The following is a 15,370-nucleotide window of genomic DNA, read 5'->3' on the forward strand; positions in this document are numbered from 1 at the left end:
TAAAGATAAACACAGTCTCCACAAACCTCGGAAAAGGTTAAGGAGGAAAACAGCTATCAAAGCCAGCGTAAAGGTAAAATTGTGTGTGTGTGTGTAAAGCGGGCAGCTGCAAAAGGGTACCAAAAACCCAGGAGTCCTGAGGACCAGTGCTGCAGACATGGGCTGTGCTTGACCTGATGCTGTCCTACTACAGGATTTTTTTTTCCTGATATTGCCATTGCATGCTACAAATTATCAAATGATTGTCACACATTAAAAAAAAAGAACTATCCATGTAATTTTATTTCATGTATTATGTTAGTACTTGTTAGATTCTGGAGCTTCTGATAAAAGGTAGACGTTTTATTTATATAGTGCCACAACAACAACAGTTGCCTCGTATGGTTAAGACCCTATAATAATACAGAGAAACCCCAACAATCAGATGACCACCTATGAGCAAGCACTTTGGCGACAGTAAGTAGGAAAAACTCCCTTTCAACAGGAAGAAACGTCCAGCAGAACCAGGCTCAGGGAGGGCCAGTCATCTGGTTGGGGCTGAGGGGAGGGAGACAGGACAAAAAAAACATGCTTTGGAAGAGAGTCAGAGATCAATAATAACTCATAATTATGTGCAGAGTGGTGTATAAACACACGGTGAGAGTAAAAGATTTTTTTAATGGTTTGTGCAGACGAGAAAAAAGCTGAAATATGCACAAAGTTTACATAGGAAAAAAAAGTTTTTCGCAAGATATTTCCTCTCACGCTATATTATGATGATGATGATGGTAGGAAGCACCATCACCTTGGTTCAAAATCGGCTATAAAGTGCTCAGCTAGGGTGAGATCTGGCGAAAGCTGCAGCATATTATTGACGGGTTGAAATAAAAACTGTTGTAGCTCACCAATGCCTTTATTGAAACCAGCTTTCTCTTGATTGGCTTATTTGAAAGCGGGTGGGTGGGGTTTCCTGACATGACCGTATTAGGAATATTGACTGTCCTTGTAATCACACAGAGCTGGGAATAGAAAAACCCACAGAAACCAAGCACTTTGACAGGTTTGAAGCCTTGTGGATTACAAGGGTCAGCTACACTTTTTTTTAATATGAATACCCATCATGACAACAGATCTATTTATCATCCATCCATCTATTTTCTTCCTCTCTCTCGCTCTGTGTGTGTGTGTTAGGCCCCATTAGGCATTTAATATTACTCGGGCTAAATGAGAGGCAGCAGAAACCCTACGTGAAACCGTAAAATCTGGCAACCCAGGCAGCTGTGGCCGGCCTCCCTGCCTGCGTTGGATGTTAGCTGTGGTCCTTCTGACTGAACCCAAACATCACCCCCAAATCGGGTACGCCAGGTAGGTAAGCACCATACCCCACTGCTGACAGTTGTAGCATTTAAATTTTGGGACCGGGGGCACACAGTATTTTTTCTATTCACGTTTCAAACACTGACTTCGCCAAACTTGCTTTGTTTTCCTGGGGCTATTTTCTGGCGGTTAGCACTTGGCTGATAGGTAGCTTCGAGCGTGCTGACGTCACCGGGTTGCCGTAGAGCTAGTAGCGATGGGGACACCGTTGCCCTGGCGACAGCGCTCATAAGTTATCGGCGATTGCTAGCTGCTGTATGAACTTTAACGCTGCAGAAAAGGCTTCAGGTGAAGGCTTTACTTAATAAAGTGAATCAAACAAATATCGTGGGTTAAATAGCTTAGGATTTTGGACTGACTCCACCAGCCTTTTTTTTTTTTTTTTTTAAACAAGTAGCAGACAGGGGGGGTAGCTGTTACCCCGACGACAGCACACACAAGTCATCCGTGCCAGCGAGCATCTGTTTGAAACGCTCCGTATACGGCTCGGAGTGCCGCTAACACGCTCCAAAACGTAGTCACATATGGCTTCTTCACTGGTGCCCGACTTTTCATCGGTTATGGTGGTTCTGGAGCGTTTAAAGGAGCTGGACGAATACCTGAAAGAGGAGGAGGTACCGTTCGCACCTGAGGCCAGCCTCCACCTGATGGAGATAACGACTGCTGTCAGCGAGCTGGAGGCAGACAGGCGTGCTGCTCGTGAACACTTGGAAGTGGAAAGCATAGAAAACAGCAAACTGAGACACCAGATCAGCAACATGCGTGAACGAATGAGCAAGGAGATCATGGCTGATGTAGCAGCGGCGCGAGCATCAAATGCCGAGGAGATCCAGCAACTGTGCAAAGATCTCAGTGCAGTCTCTCAGCTCCAAGAAGAAGCTACGAAAATGCAGGAATCCCTTCTCAGCCAAAACAAGTCCCTGTACCTGGAGCGGGATCAGGCGAAGGCTAACCATGATACCATCATGGCTACTCTGAATGATCTACTTTCCCTAAAGTACAGCTCACAGATGCAGCTGAACATGACGTGGGAGAATATAGAGGAGCTGAAGTCCTGCATTGCCGGCGTCGAGCAGGACAGATTAACCCTGGAGCAGAACATGAAGCTGGAGAGACAAGCCTCCTCCGTGAAAAGAAATGACCTCTTGGAAGAGGTGAGCAATGTTGAGGAGCAGACAGAGCAGCAAAACCACCTGAACAGGAGTAGCAGAAGAGAGCTGGATAGCATTACCAACAAGAAAGACAAAGCCCAGGGACGGCTGGATGAGCTGATGGATGAGTTGGGTAAGGTCGAGAACAACATACACAGACTGAATGTGTCACGGCACCATCATGAGGAGCAGCTGGAAGGGGAAGTCCAAAAGCAACGGGAGCTGAGGCAACAGAGGGATCTGCTGAAGGAGGAACTGCATGAGTTGGAGGAAGCCTTCAGCCTCACTGTGCAGAACTTGCAAGAGGAAATTGTCACAATGGACAGTAAAATAAAGGAGGGCAGAGCATCAAAACAGCATTTAGAGGCAGCCCTGACTCAGGTCTGTGAGGTGTTCAAGCATCGGCACACTAAAGAGAACTTGGTCAGGGCTGAGCATCAGCAGATCTCCAAGCAGCTGGAGTGGTCCAGGCTGCAACTGGAGGAGCGTATTGCCTCCATCATAAAGCATGGCAGGGAGATCAAAGAGATGGAGAAGCAGGTCAAAGAGCTCAAGGAAACTGATGTAATTAACAAGCGTCTCGTTGAGAGGAATCAGGAAGAGCTACGCAGCAATATGGATGCAGGAGAAAAGAATGTGGGCTGGCTTCAGGAGGAGAAAGAGCAACTCCTGCAGCTCCTGAAGGAGGCAAAGAGGAAACAGGAGGAGCATATTGAGAAAATGACATCTGACATTAGTAGTACCCAGAGAAGATATGAGGAGCTGCTTCAAAAAAAAGAAGCGCTCCTGAGGCAGGAGCCCAAGACCACTGATGCCAGCCTCCTGATGAGGCATGTGACCCGGTCCAAGGAGGAGTACGAAAGAATCGAGAGCCGGCAGCGCCAGGAGTTACAGCAGCTCACCACTGACGTCGACAAGGTTGCTCAGAGTGTTAAGGAGAAGCAGAGGGAGGTGGAGGAGAAGGAAAAGATTCTGAAGAAGGTGGAGGCCGAGTGGAGCGATGAGCAGAACAGGCACCACAGGCTGGAAGAGCTTCTCAATGAGCTGAGGAAGAGGAGGAGTGAGATGGAGCTTTCAATTCAGGCACTGAAGGAGAAAACCAGTGAACTCCTTCAGCCCAAAGAGGAAATGAAGGCTGAGCTGGAGGGGCTGCAAACGTGCCACATCAACACGCTCCACAGACAGGCATCTGAGCTGAGAGCCGTGGAGGTGGGCATCTACGACTGTGGTGTGAAACTGGAGCAAGTCACCATGGAGAACAGCAGGCTGCAGTTCCATATCAGTCAGATGACGGAGGACATCGAAACAGCCAAACTGGAGACGCACAAATACTGGCAGGAGGCTCAGAAGTTCAGGCAAGACACAGAGGCATTATGGGAAAGCTTACAGCAAGCCTGGGCGGAGGATTTAATGTTAACCCAGGACCACGAGAGCAGTGAAGGCGTCCTGTTCATGTCGATTAGTTCTCTGCTTGACCATCTGAAGAATCGGAAACAGCAGTTAGGAAACATTAGCACGCTCCTTCACCAACAAATGCTCGACTTCAGCAAACGACTGGGAGACAAGACCACAGCGAAACTATGCAGCTGACTTTATCCAGGATGACAAGTGGACTGACTTCAGGATGTCAGCCTGCTGTCTGTGCACAGGCAACGTTTGAGCCTGATATTAACCTGTAATGTGGACAAAAAAAAAGTTTGGTATAAGATGAAGATAATTTGAAATACTTTTTTGTTGTGGTTGGTTCACTTTGTTTCTTGACACAATTATCTGAAAAATGTTACCAGAGGTGGTGCTCGGTCCAATTTAAAACTGAACTTATGGAGCTGATGAATTTTTGAAAGTAGTTTTTGTTTGCGAGATGGGCATAATTGCACTTCTCATGCACTTTCACAAATACAAATCATTTCCTGTGTGACTCCTACCAGCAGATGGCAGAATAGATCTGGCTTTTCCTCAGCGTGACCTTTCCCCGCAGTTACAGGGTCAAACACACACCCACTTGTACTTCCTCTCAACAAAAACATGCACACACATGTATCCAGAGGCACGTACTCAGAGGGCTAAATACTGGTTTACTAAGACGGAACGAAAAACAAGGCTGCAGCTGCCAAAAAGTCAGTTTTAAGAGGAAGTCGTCATTTTATTCCAGTGAAGAAGGTAAGTCTCCAAAAAGCCCAGAAGTAAACTTTACTTTGACCTAAGGTATCTGTAGCTTTGTGCTTTGGCTGGACCTTTGTTTATATTTAGACAGTTTTGTTCATGTTTTTAATATCTTTGTCTCTAAATGAATCTGCTTATCTCGTGTTCAGGATTCTGTGTGTGGTGTATCTGATGCCACAATACAAGCTGTTCTTTTCTGAGATATTGCTTCACAAACGGTAGATTTCATCACTACCTCAAACTGTTGTTGTCGAAAGTTAATCCTTTTTTTAACGATTGGCTTCAGCTGAAGGACACACACGGCTCAAATGTAATGTTATCAGTCATAACAAGATGTACAAAGACACAAATGCTGATGTTCTCATCTTACATTTAAGATATTTTATCGTTACTAAGGCAGGAGTGCTGAATTCAGTTTCACTAAAGGCCGTGTTTGTTAACATGTTTAAATACATGTCGTACCTTTCTCAATGTAATTTGGTCCACATTAAACTTCGTTTAACCAAAAGGATTAAGAAAAGAAAACCAGGGTAACTGACAGGGAGCTTCCAACAGCTCAAAGGATGATCCTGAATTTGACAGACACTCATAGTTTTGTATCCTGATGTAAGAGCAAAACCAGAGATTTCTGACTTTGCTCTTACCCAGCCTCTTTCATAGCCCAGAACATGCCAGCTCAGTAGTTGGAAAACAGAGCAAGCTAATAAGAGATCTCTGGTCACGTAGTTTCCCCGTAACTCACAGCCAAGCCTTCTGCCAAAAAAACCGCTGCAACTCTGAGAATGGAGTCTAGGAAATGCTGTGCTGCAGCTAAACGTCTCACCTCAATTCAACAAATGACCAAAGTCTCAATTTCCTGCCTGAACATCTAAATGTTGACACAATTGACCCAAATGTAAACAAAAAATGTTTCTGGGCTGTGACCACACGGCTCACTAAAGGCCCTCATTCCACCTCCATGCAATCTGTTTGTGACAGTTAGACCATAAGCATGCACATGAGCAAGCTGGAGGTTGTTTTGCAGGCCTCTGGGAATTCTCTTCCTCCGTCTTCTCATCCCTCTGCTGGGCTGAAGCCCTGCTAAGCTATTGTCCAACTCTCCTTGTGTTACTGCCCGTCTCTTGGCCTCTCCTGTGCTGAGAGACTCTGCAAGCCTGGTTGTGATAGCATGTGTGGATGTGCCATACCAGGGGACCTCCGATCCATTCAGACTACCTGTGTAACCTGAATGGATCGGAGGTACCGTTTCATGCTATCAGGAAGTGAAGAGGACAGGGCTGAGGAGAGAGTGATGGTCTGTGGTCACCAGCTGAACCACTCCCTACAGTAAATGGGGTTGTCTCGGTGTCTCTCCAGCACCTGTTGTACTTTGTGAATCCAAAACAATGGCTCATGTTCCTTAACCTCTGGATATATCCATGAAATTTAAACTGACTTTGTGTTGATTTTTTTTTCTAGAAAACTATAGTTTTCTAGATAATGCAATTTAAAAATGGCCCCTCATGAAATGATACTAGAAAAATGTATAAAAATACCCATGAGAGAAAGCTTAAAGCGTAGTTCAGAGTGGCTTAGTGTAACACAGAGAGTTAAAAAGAGATAAAAATGTCTCTCAGCTGGATAGACGTTAAAGCCTGCAGCAAAGTTATGTCTACGACACAAACTGTCAAACTGAAACGTCGAGCAGCTGATCTGCATACAGACTGCTTTCATTTTAGTTTCTTTTTAAGACGCTCTTACCGTGTAAGACAAACTGCTGGTGGGTGCAGGCAGCTAAAAACATTCTTCTCGTTATATTTAACTGACCGTGCATGTGGTTTTGATGAAGCACCTTTCTGTTATTTTAAGGTAAAAATAATGGGAAAAAACTATTTATTAGTGAGGGCCTGTCAGACACATCCTTCAGTGGAATCCCCATCACTGGCCCAGACAGATCTAACAAGTTTTTATTGGCCCCGGACCATCAGACTCTGTTATGTTGAACCTTTCAAATGTTTCCTAATTTAACTTAAAAGCAGCAGTGGTGCGTTCACATCACAAGATCACACACGTAGTTAAAGCTGTTTCAGCTCCTCTAAAAGGCACAAACTCATAAAATCCCCCTCACAGAAATCTGACAAGGCAGCTGCCCTCAATATGGAAATGTCAATACACCACCAGAGGATCCAGTGACAACTCTCTGGCCCCTCCCTCCTGCCAACACTCGTGCACTTAGTCACAGTTACATAGATTTACTACAGGTCGTCTACAGGATGTGAGTCATCCTGACCACACAGCGGCGTGCACGTGAATGCTCAGTGATCTTGATGTTCGTGATTCTGCTACAGTTAAAAATGACTTCCTCTTTGTTACAATCAGCTGTGATAAGCTTAAGGTATGGGTTGTGCATGGTCAGCGTGCAGGTGTGAGTCATCCTCTAAAATTAGATGTTTTGTTGTTGTTGATAAACTACGACAAATGTGGTTTTGTGGGCTCACAGAACATCTGATGTGGTGTAGACAGCTACCAACTCGGAAGAATTTCTACTAGAAAAGAAGTGTGATGATTTTAATGTGCACCGAGCTCCTGCTTCTATAAACAGTTGCTCTGTAACAATGCAGCAGCCACACAGTAGCAAAGATTCCACAGAAAAGCAACAGAGTGAATAAAATGTAGTTTGGAAAAATAACAAACAATAAATCTATTAAAAAAATCAATAAAAGATCTGTACATCCGGTGTTTACAATTTGCAAAGTACAGACGTTAGGTAACTATAGGTTACTATCCCTGCCAATCCCCGTCCTTTATATTATATTTGACTTTAAACTGAGTTATGTTTGGACATGTGTTAATTCCACACAATTTTACACCACATGTGGATATAGAAACTTCAGCTAGTACTCTGAAACTGTCCATCCTCAGATTTAATGTAGCCCGACCGATTTCTACAAGATTCAAACTTTTTTTTTTTTCAAATTTTTTTGATTATTAAAAAAAAATGTGTTCATGTGTGCTCAGTATGATTTGGTTCCATGTGTTTACACAGTCATTTTCCAGCACCGGTGTTTATCTGTTTGCGTTTAATTTGAGGTGTTTCAAAATACTAGATCTGGTTCTTCCAGCTAAATTGCCGTCGTTCTAATGATTCTGTCGGATTTGTTTTTCCACTTTTCACCTAATTGCCTTTAGATGTTGATATGTTCTTAATGCTTTTGCACAGAAATATAAAATATACACCTGGTGTTCTGCATTATAGTTATTACCATCATCTGCCTGCAGACTGGTCGTTTTATTAGTTGCAGCTGCCTGATGCAGTCCGGTGCAGATGCACTGCCATAGGTGCAGCTTTTCTTTCTATGCATTTGGCAGGTTGGAAAAATACAGGCTGCCACATAAAAAGTATCTAGAGACATTATATAAAGAGAAAACATTTGAAACCAGATTTATGTACCGATAAAAGTTCAGCTGATGCAGGTGAACAGCAGCAAAAATAGATCTACTTTTACTATTGAATATCTAGATGAATGCACAATTACAATTTGCAAAGTAAAGGCATTAGGTAAAGGTAAGAAGTGGACCAAACCACTGTGAGGTAGATGAGGGGGAGTCTGTCTCTCAAAATTGAATGAGTTGCTTTCTATCTGTTATTTTAGCTGAAAACTTTCTCTGTAGGTAATGTTATTTAATATTATATCATTAAATACTTACAGTGATGCAAAAAGGTGAGCCAGAACTCCTTAATCCCCCTCCCCCCTTTTCATTGGTGTGCCATTGCCAACCCCAGAGCTGCGCTTTTGCCCCAGCCCTGATCACTTGGTACCTTGCAGGGAGTGTCAGAAATATGTGGAGTATTTCTCTCTTTTCTTTTATAAACATATTAACAGTCCCAAGCCTGCAGCGTTGGAGCAAGTCTGCCAATGATGTCCTTTCTTCATTTTCTATGCTCACCATTCGTCCCGACAGAATAGTTTTAAACAGATATTGGTCTTCTTGCTGCACGCGTCCTTTAAGGTGACCCAAGTATAAGATCAGAAGTGATCGTAGATATGAGAAATGAATACTGTCCCAGGGGAGTTTTATTTTTCCATGTCCAAAAAAATATTTGAGCATTTGACTGTTTTTGATTTCGAACATGTAAAAATAAATAAAATAGAATACATGGAAAACAGAAAAGCAAAGTAAAAAAATAAACTGCTTTTCCACTAACATCTCGAGATACCCCACACTTTACATGCTCGAAAAGTAGTAGGATGAATTAATAATTTACAAATCAGAGTTCATTGATATATATAATTGTTTATTTGTAGTGCTACGAGAGACATTATATAAAGAATCGACCTGGCGCTCGGTGAACCAGTCAGTCGAAATCTCTGATAAATATCTGAAACACCGTGACGGCGGGTGTGTCGCCCTGCACTTAAACAGCCCAACAACTGAGAATTAATTGTAGAGGATCCATCGTGATCAGGTCTGCGTAACGAATAGAATGTCTCTATTGTTACTGTAACATCCAAATAAGTGAACTCTCAACAGTGAAAAGATCACTTAACAGTCACTCCAGATTACTCCATTCTCTCAAATTGCACAAAGCACATTGAAATGGACATTGCAGCATTTAGTGCTTGTACAATAACTGCTCACACAGACAGAAAGCCCCTAGAAACAGCATAGAAAAAAGGAGCTTGTGTGAATGGGTGAATGAAGCAAGTTGTGTAAAGCAGTCCATTTATAAGAACCAGTCTATTTACCAGATAAACCAGTGAATGTTATCTCGTGTAAGATCTGTAAATGCTTCAGCAGCCTGTTATTGTTTGTGTCAAAAAAGTTGATTGACAGGTTGGAAAACTACAGCATGTGTGGAAAAAAACTGTCATAGCACTGCTGAATGGTTAATTATAGTCATGTGTGTGCGTGTGTGCGTGCGCGCTGCTGTTACAACAGCCAAAATGAGGAAGTTGTTACCATACGTTCACACGCTGTGCTCTCACAGAGTGATTAGAAACTATTAACACAGTGTACTCGGGTGATAGGTGTTATGGTGTATCAGCGAGGATGAGTGCGGGTTATCGTGTTTTTGTGCGCCTCTATATTTAGTCGAGGGCCAAGTCGCTAGAGTAAATCTGTCAGTCATATCAGCCACTCAACAGGTTTGCCCCGCGCTCTCTCTCTCTCTCTTTGACTTTGTCGCTCTCTCCCTCCTCTCTCTGTCTCTGTCTCTGTCTCTCTGTCTGGCACATGACCTCTAATGCTCCATATGGTCCGCTGACGTCTGCGCTTCATAATTCCTCTTCCTCTCTCTCTCTCTGAGGCTTTATATGCAACAGTGACAAGTCATAGTTATTTCCACACACAGACCGCACATCTGTCACTGTCTCCTGACACACTGCAGACGTTTAGCCTCCCGAGCGGACAGGCAGCACATCTGTTAGGTAGCATTAAAAAGAGCCATTAAGGACATTTAACTAAGGAGTACCGTGGACATTGCAGAGGAGCATAATGGAGACTCTGGGTAAGAAGAAGCTTTTTCTTTTGGGTGTTTTGGTCGTCAGTAGCTCTTAATTTAGTCTCGCAAAGTCTTATTAGAGAGGATGGAGTTTTTGGACATGTGGTTTTTGCTACGTACAAAAAAAACTGTGGGGTTTAATTTAGTCAGCCTTGAAATAAATTTGTTTGTTTAAGCATATTTGGCACATTTCTGTTCAGTAAGTAAACACAGAGTCTTTGCTTTACGCTTCTATGTGAAAAGTTACGTGGTCACCACTCCAAGAAAAGGACCCTGGCCTTGCTGTGTGACTGAATTAAAGCATTATTGTTACATATTAATAAATAATATACTAATATAAATTTTAACAGAATGAAGATGCTTGTTTAAACGTGCTGCTGTTCTCCGTCTGTTTCACGCGAGACTGCACGGATCCTAAACATCCAGCTCCTTTTATAGTCACGTAGTTCTGGTCTCGGAGAGCTGAGAGGAAAAGTTGGATGTCAGAATTTTTATGTCGGAGCAGAGGTCAATCTGATCTCTGCAGCACATTTTTTGTCCGATTTAAGGAACTTGGAGTGCGCGTTACAGAGAGGAGTGCATTACTTCGCCTGTTAATTCTCCTTGGAATGCTGAAGCATAACAGCTTTTTTTGCTTTGGTCTTGCTGAAAGTCAAAACATTTAGAGATGCAAGATTATTGCTTTTTGTGTTTAGTTTGCACCTCTTTCAGTGTCTCTCGGTACAACATCTGCCCAATCTGAATCACTTTGGTTTCTGAAGTTGTTGCATATAGATGCTGTTACACACTCGTGGAGCAGGCGGTGTGGCACACTGATTTTTATCAGCAGGGTGTGGCTTCTGCTACCTGTAATTCATAACTAAAAGTTGTTTTCTGTGTTTAACATTTTTGGGGGGAAGCTTTTGTCACTTTTATACAAATTTTTGTCAACTTGGATATCTGCACTTCAACTTCTCTCCTCTGCTCTCTGTTTCACCGGTGAAACCCAAACAGCTCCTCTGAGAATCTGTCCCCAGCTCCACGTTTGTTTTCTTAGGTTTTCTGCGTGTGAAACACTGAGTCACTGCATTGACTGCTTGTTTTGCTCAAGCATAGAAACGTGCTAACAAGGTACAAAGCCTTCTTTGGAAGGGGTGTTTTACTCTGAGTTTGTTAGCTGACTGTTTAATCCAGCTCAGTCTCCGGCACACACTGGGAAGCGCACGTGTTATTTTTAGGTTTAATGAGTTTGGTCACGTGTAAGCCGACAGATGCTGCTGAAGCAGAACAAAAGGCTGAGTTGCAGCTGTCACTTTGGGGGTTTGTTTCATCTGGACTGCTGACGCTGTGATGGCTTGGTCCTTACACGACAACCTGAGCTGAAGCTCAACAAACGCTGGGAAAGAACAGATTATTCTTTCCATAAAAGTACAGATGTGTGTGTTACCTTCAGTTTATACGTCATGTTAGAAAGGTGGATGTGTCTCCATCCTATCACATGCTTCACTGTCGCTTTGATTTTCCTCCTCACCAGTGTATCCGATGGGTGGAGGGGCCACGAAGCTGTACAACGCTCTGACTCAGCCCCTCAGCAGCACCAGCTCTCTTCTCCCCTTCCCTTCTTCACACCTGAACCCCCAGCTACCTGCATTCACAAAGCTGGATCCAGATTTCTGCCCGGTAGGTTTTCTTCTTTTTCTTTTGTCTTCAGACTTTTTCTTTTGAATATTTTCATCTAAATATTAAGTGTTGTCTCTCCTTCTGTCGATGGAGCAGGAGGGGTCCTCTCCATGTCCCCCTGATCCAGAGGAGCTGCTTCGTCAGTGCGAGGAGGCCCTCACGGACCGACCACCTCGCTTCGACAGGAAATTTGTTCACATCGGTGATGGAGACGGCGCCCCCAGCAGTGTCATCAGGGTGATGCAATGGAACATCCTGGCTCAAGGTAGAGTGCACTCAGGGAAATTTAATATTCACACTTTCTGAGTCTGTTTTGGTGGAACACAAAACACATGGTGGATAATGTTGTTACTGAAGTCTGGTCTCCCACTTCCTCCTGTCCTGCAGCTCTGGGCGAAGGACTCGACAATTTTGTCATGTGTCCTTTGGAGGCCCTCAGCTGGTCCCGCAGGAAGTACCTCATCATGGAGGAAGTCCTCACCTACCGCCCCCACATCGTGTGCATGCAGGAAGTCGACCACTACTACGACACCTTGCAGCCGGTGCTGGCAGGTTTGGGTTACAGCAGCCACTTCTGCCCCAAGCCGTGGTCTCCGTGCCTGGGCGTTGAGGGCAACAACGGCCCTGACGGCTGCGCGCTGTTCTACGACGAGTCGCGCTTCGAGCTCCTCGACAGCGTCAACATACGACTCTCTGCCATGAGGATTCCAACCAATCAGGTGGGGAAAAAAATAAATTTTGTCAGGTGTAGTATTTCTGGAGCTTTAGCCTTTCTGGGAAAAATAAAACTACAACACTCTAACTCGCTGCTCTCTGATCGCAGGTTGCCATAGTGACCACGCTGCGCTGTCGGATCACGGGTAAATGCGTGTGCGTGGCCGTGACCCATCTGAAGGCTCGTTCTGGCTGGGAGTGGCTCCGCAGCACTCAGGGGTCAGACCTCCTTTGGCATCTCCAGAATGTGGTCCAGAAGCAGCCCGGCGACCCCGCCGCCGACATACCTTTGCTCATATGCGGGGATTTCAACGCAGTCCCAAATGAGGAGGTGTATCGGCGCTTCGCCACATCGCCTTTCGGCTTGGACTCGGCTTACAAGAAACTCAGCCGGGACGGTTTGACGGAGCCGGAGTACACAACGTGGAAGATTCGGCCCACGGGGGAGTGCTGCAGTACTCTGGACTACATCTGGTACACCAAGGACACGCTGAGAGTGGATGCCGTCTTGGACATGCCCACCGAGGAGGAGATCGGGCCAAACAGACTTCCGTCCTTTAGTTATCCGTCCGACCACCTCTCTCTGGTTTGTGACTTCAGCTTCAAGGAGGAGGAGTGGGAAGGAAACAACAAACCGGCACACCGGAAGTGATGACGCTGTGGAGTTGAGGTTAGCGCTTCCTCCTTCTCGCTTTATTGTGTGACCAGGAGGTCACATGTGAGTGATAAAGACAGTGTGCCAAAACATGGCCAAGACTTTAATGGGACACAGTGTACCTCTGCAGCACGAGATATTCCAGCTGCAGGTGTGCTCTACCTGTCGTCAGACTGCACACACGTACTTTAAGAACTCTGTGCTTCATGCTGCTGATGCACTACAGGACAGACATGGTCTGAGTATCACACATATGAGGTGGAATCAGGTTTTTCACCTCTTAGCATCCTGCAGGCCACTCAGGGTAGAGTGTTTCCCACTCTGGATCTGTCACCAATGACCTGATGGATGTTAAGAGATTAAAATGATGAGTGAATTTTTCTATTTGTATTAAAAAATAAAAAAGGGCACGACAGAGTCTGGAAATGCATCGGACATCGTCTGCTGTCTTCTTTTCTGGCGACAACACATATCTGTGCCAAGACCTTATGTTCATGCACCTTTTTTTTTATTTTTTGAAATTTTGATGAATGCAGATAAATTAAAAACTAATAAAGATAAATGGTTGCTTGACAGTAGCCGATAGTTTTGTGACTTGATGTTGGTTCCTTCTTAAGCTCTCCACACCACAGACAGTAGTAAAGAAGGGCGCAGCCACGGTGACGTCACACACTGACCCAGGAGCTGTCGTCATTTTGGCGTTTGGTAACCGAATGTGACGAGCCTGCGTATAGCCCTCCATTCTGACTCACAAAATAGACTTAATGCTTTGTTCAGTATTAGTACATGGCCATTCTGCAGTATTGTGTGGTCTATGATCTTTAGCCATAGTCACCTTCGTATCTGATGTAGATGAACTACTGAACTACCTTTAGGGAACTACTGGAAACTGTGTGCCAGTTTTGGTTGCTTAGCTCATGATCACATAAGATGAACTGAAACTAGTAGCTTGTCAGCTGAGGGTGTGTTTTAAAAAAAACAACAATCATCTGATTTCACAGAGCTTTAGTTCCCACAGCTGTTCGCCGATAACGATCGAGCAGACAGCTGTTGTGTGTCCAGAGAGGCGCACTGTTGAGGATTGGTGAACATCGTACGTTTTGTATGTAAAACTTACTATTCAGCCATTCATTTTAATATTTACCACAACTTTCCATGTCCGTTACTTTAAAAGCCTTTTGAAATCAGATGATTCTTTTTGATCCACCCTATAATTTCAGAGCAGAAACGTCGCCCCCTTTTCATGATATAAAAGAAAACACTTTCCATCTTTTAGATCATCAACAGGGGCTTCAGTTTTAACATTCGGAAGTTAAGTCCATCTTTTCTGTTGTCTGTGGTGCACAGAAAGCGTCTACCTCCACATTACCACATTGTTCTCAAATGTGATTGGTCAATAGTGGCACTTTATTCTACAGGTGGATTACAAACAGAAGCCAGGCCTCTCGTCCCCTCCCTGCAAACATCTTTTTATAGACGTTACAGACTAAATAATAATAAGCTGCTCGCACCCTCTCTCATGCCTCTTTTGATCTGCTTTGCCTGCAGTGATGAGTCAGCTGTAGTTTGCAAGGTTAAAAATTTGGCATGTCAGGAATGTTTTTGTCTTTGTTGTTGTCTTCCGATACCTCCCGTGCAGACTTGGCAGGTAACACCAAATAACTGAAAATCCGATGAAATCATTTGTAAAATAAATAGAAATGGAGCCCTTTCTTCACATTAAGGCCAAATTCCTACTGTGAGAAAGTTGTTTTTTCTTATAATTAACTAAAACTAGATGTGCTTTCAGTTGTTTACTTGTGATATGACAATAAAGAGTTGATTCCAAAAATAAAAGGCCTGTTTCCTCTTCTTATCCAGGTGTACGAGTGTTTGCTTTTTTTTATTTCCATGTTCAGGTTTTGAGATAATTGAGATTTCTGCTTCACCTAAAAAAAACAAAACAATTGAGCTGAATGGAATCCGGATTTGTCAAAACAAAGACATTTTGCACAACTGAATTTCACCCAGATTCTTGTCTTTATCGCCTTCGACGATAAAGTTCAGTAAACTCAAACTGAATGCAGAAAGGCTGCCCTGTGCGTGCTTCTCATGAGTAAATATTATCACTGTATGTAGTAACTGCTGTATTTGTGACACGACTGTTTGTCCAGTTTGATCCAAACACCTGGAGTAATGTTTGGGAAAAAA

The 15,370-nt window shown here is 43.9% G+C and overlaps 2 protein-coding genes across 8 annotated transcripts; both read left to right on the forward strand.

Moving 5' to 3' along the window:
- Positions 1-10: 10 nt before the first annotated feature.
- Positions 11-13,774, forward strand: noctb (nocturnin b). 7 transcript variants are annotated; one of them, XM_026169831.1, is made up of 6 exons: positions 11-73; positions 1,171-1,348; positions 11,666-11,811; positions 11,908-12,076; positions 12,199-12,530; positions 12,635-13,768. In XM_026169831.1, exons 3-6 carry the CDS (start codon positions 11,674-11,676, stop codon positions 13,175-13,177), a joined length of 1,182 nt encoding a protein of 393 aa, XP_026025616.1. In that variant the 5' UTR covers positions 11-73; positions 1,171-1,348; positions 11,666-11,673; the 3' UTR covers positions 13,178-13,768. The 7 variants fall into 7 exon arrangements, with proteins under 7 accessions (XP_026025616.1, XP_026025613.1, XP_026025617.1 ...); XM_026169828.1 differs by having other exon boundaries at positions 1,171-1,344; XM_026169832.1 differs by having other exon boundaries at positions 1,171-1,335.
- Positions 1,362-4,518, forward strand: ccdc175 (coiled-coil domain containing 175). The gene has a single exon (XM_026169826.1). It carries the CDS (start codon positions 1,881-1,883, stop codon positions 4,095-4,097), a length of 2,217 nt encoding a protein of 738 aa, XP_026025611.1. The 5' UTR covers positions 1,362-1,880; the 3' UTR covers positions 4,098-4,518.
- Positions 13,775-15,370: the final 1,596 nt, after the last annotated feature.

Source organism: Astatotilapia calliptera, chromosome 6, assembly GCF_900246225.1.
Source record: "Astatotilapia calliptera chromosome 6, fAstCal1.2, whole genome shotgun sequence".
In the NCBI taxonomy this organism is placed as follows: domain Eukaryota; kingdom Metazoa; phylum Chordata; class Actinopteri; order Cichliformes; family Cichlidae; genus Astatotilapia; species Astatotilapia calliptera.

Excerpts from the sequence above, each read along its gene's own strand:
- ccdc175 (XM_026169826.1), top strand. The coding sequence starts at position 1,881 with ATGGCTTCTTCACTGGTGCCCGACTTTTCATCGGTTATGGTGGTTCTG.
- noctb (XM_026169827.1), top strand. Across the intron at positions 12,077-12,198 it reads ATGGAACATCCTGGCTCAAG|CTCTGGGCGAAGGACTCGAC; the intron begins GTAGAGTGCACT and ends CCTGTCCTGCAG. Across the intron at positions 12,531-12,634 it reads TGAGGATTCCAACCAATCAG|GTTGCCATAGTGACCACGCT; the intron begins GTGGGGAAAAAA and ends CTCTGATCGCAG.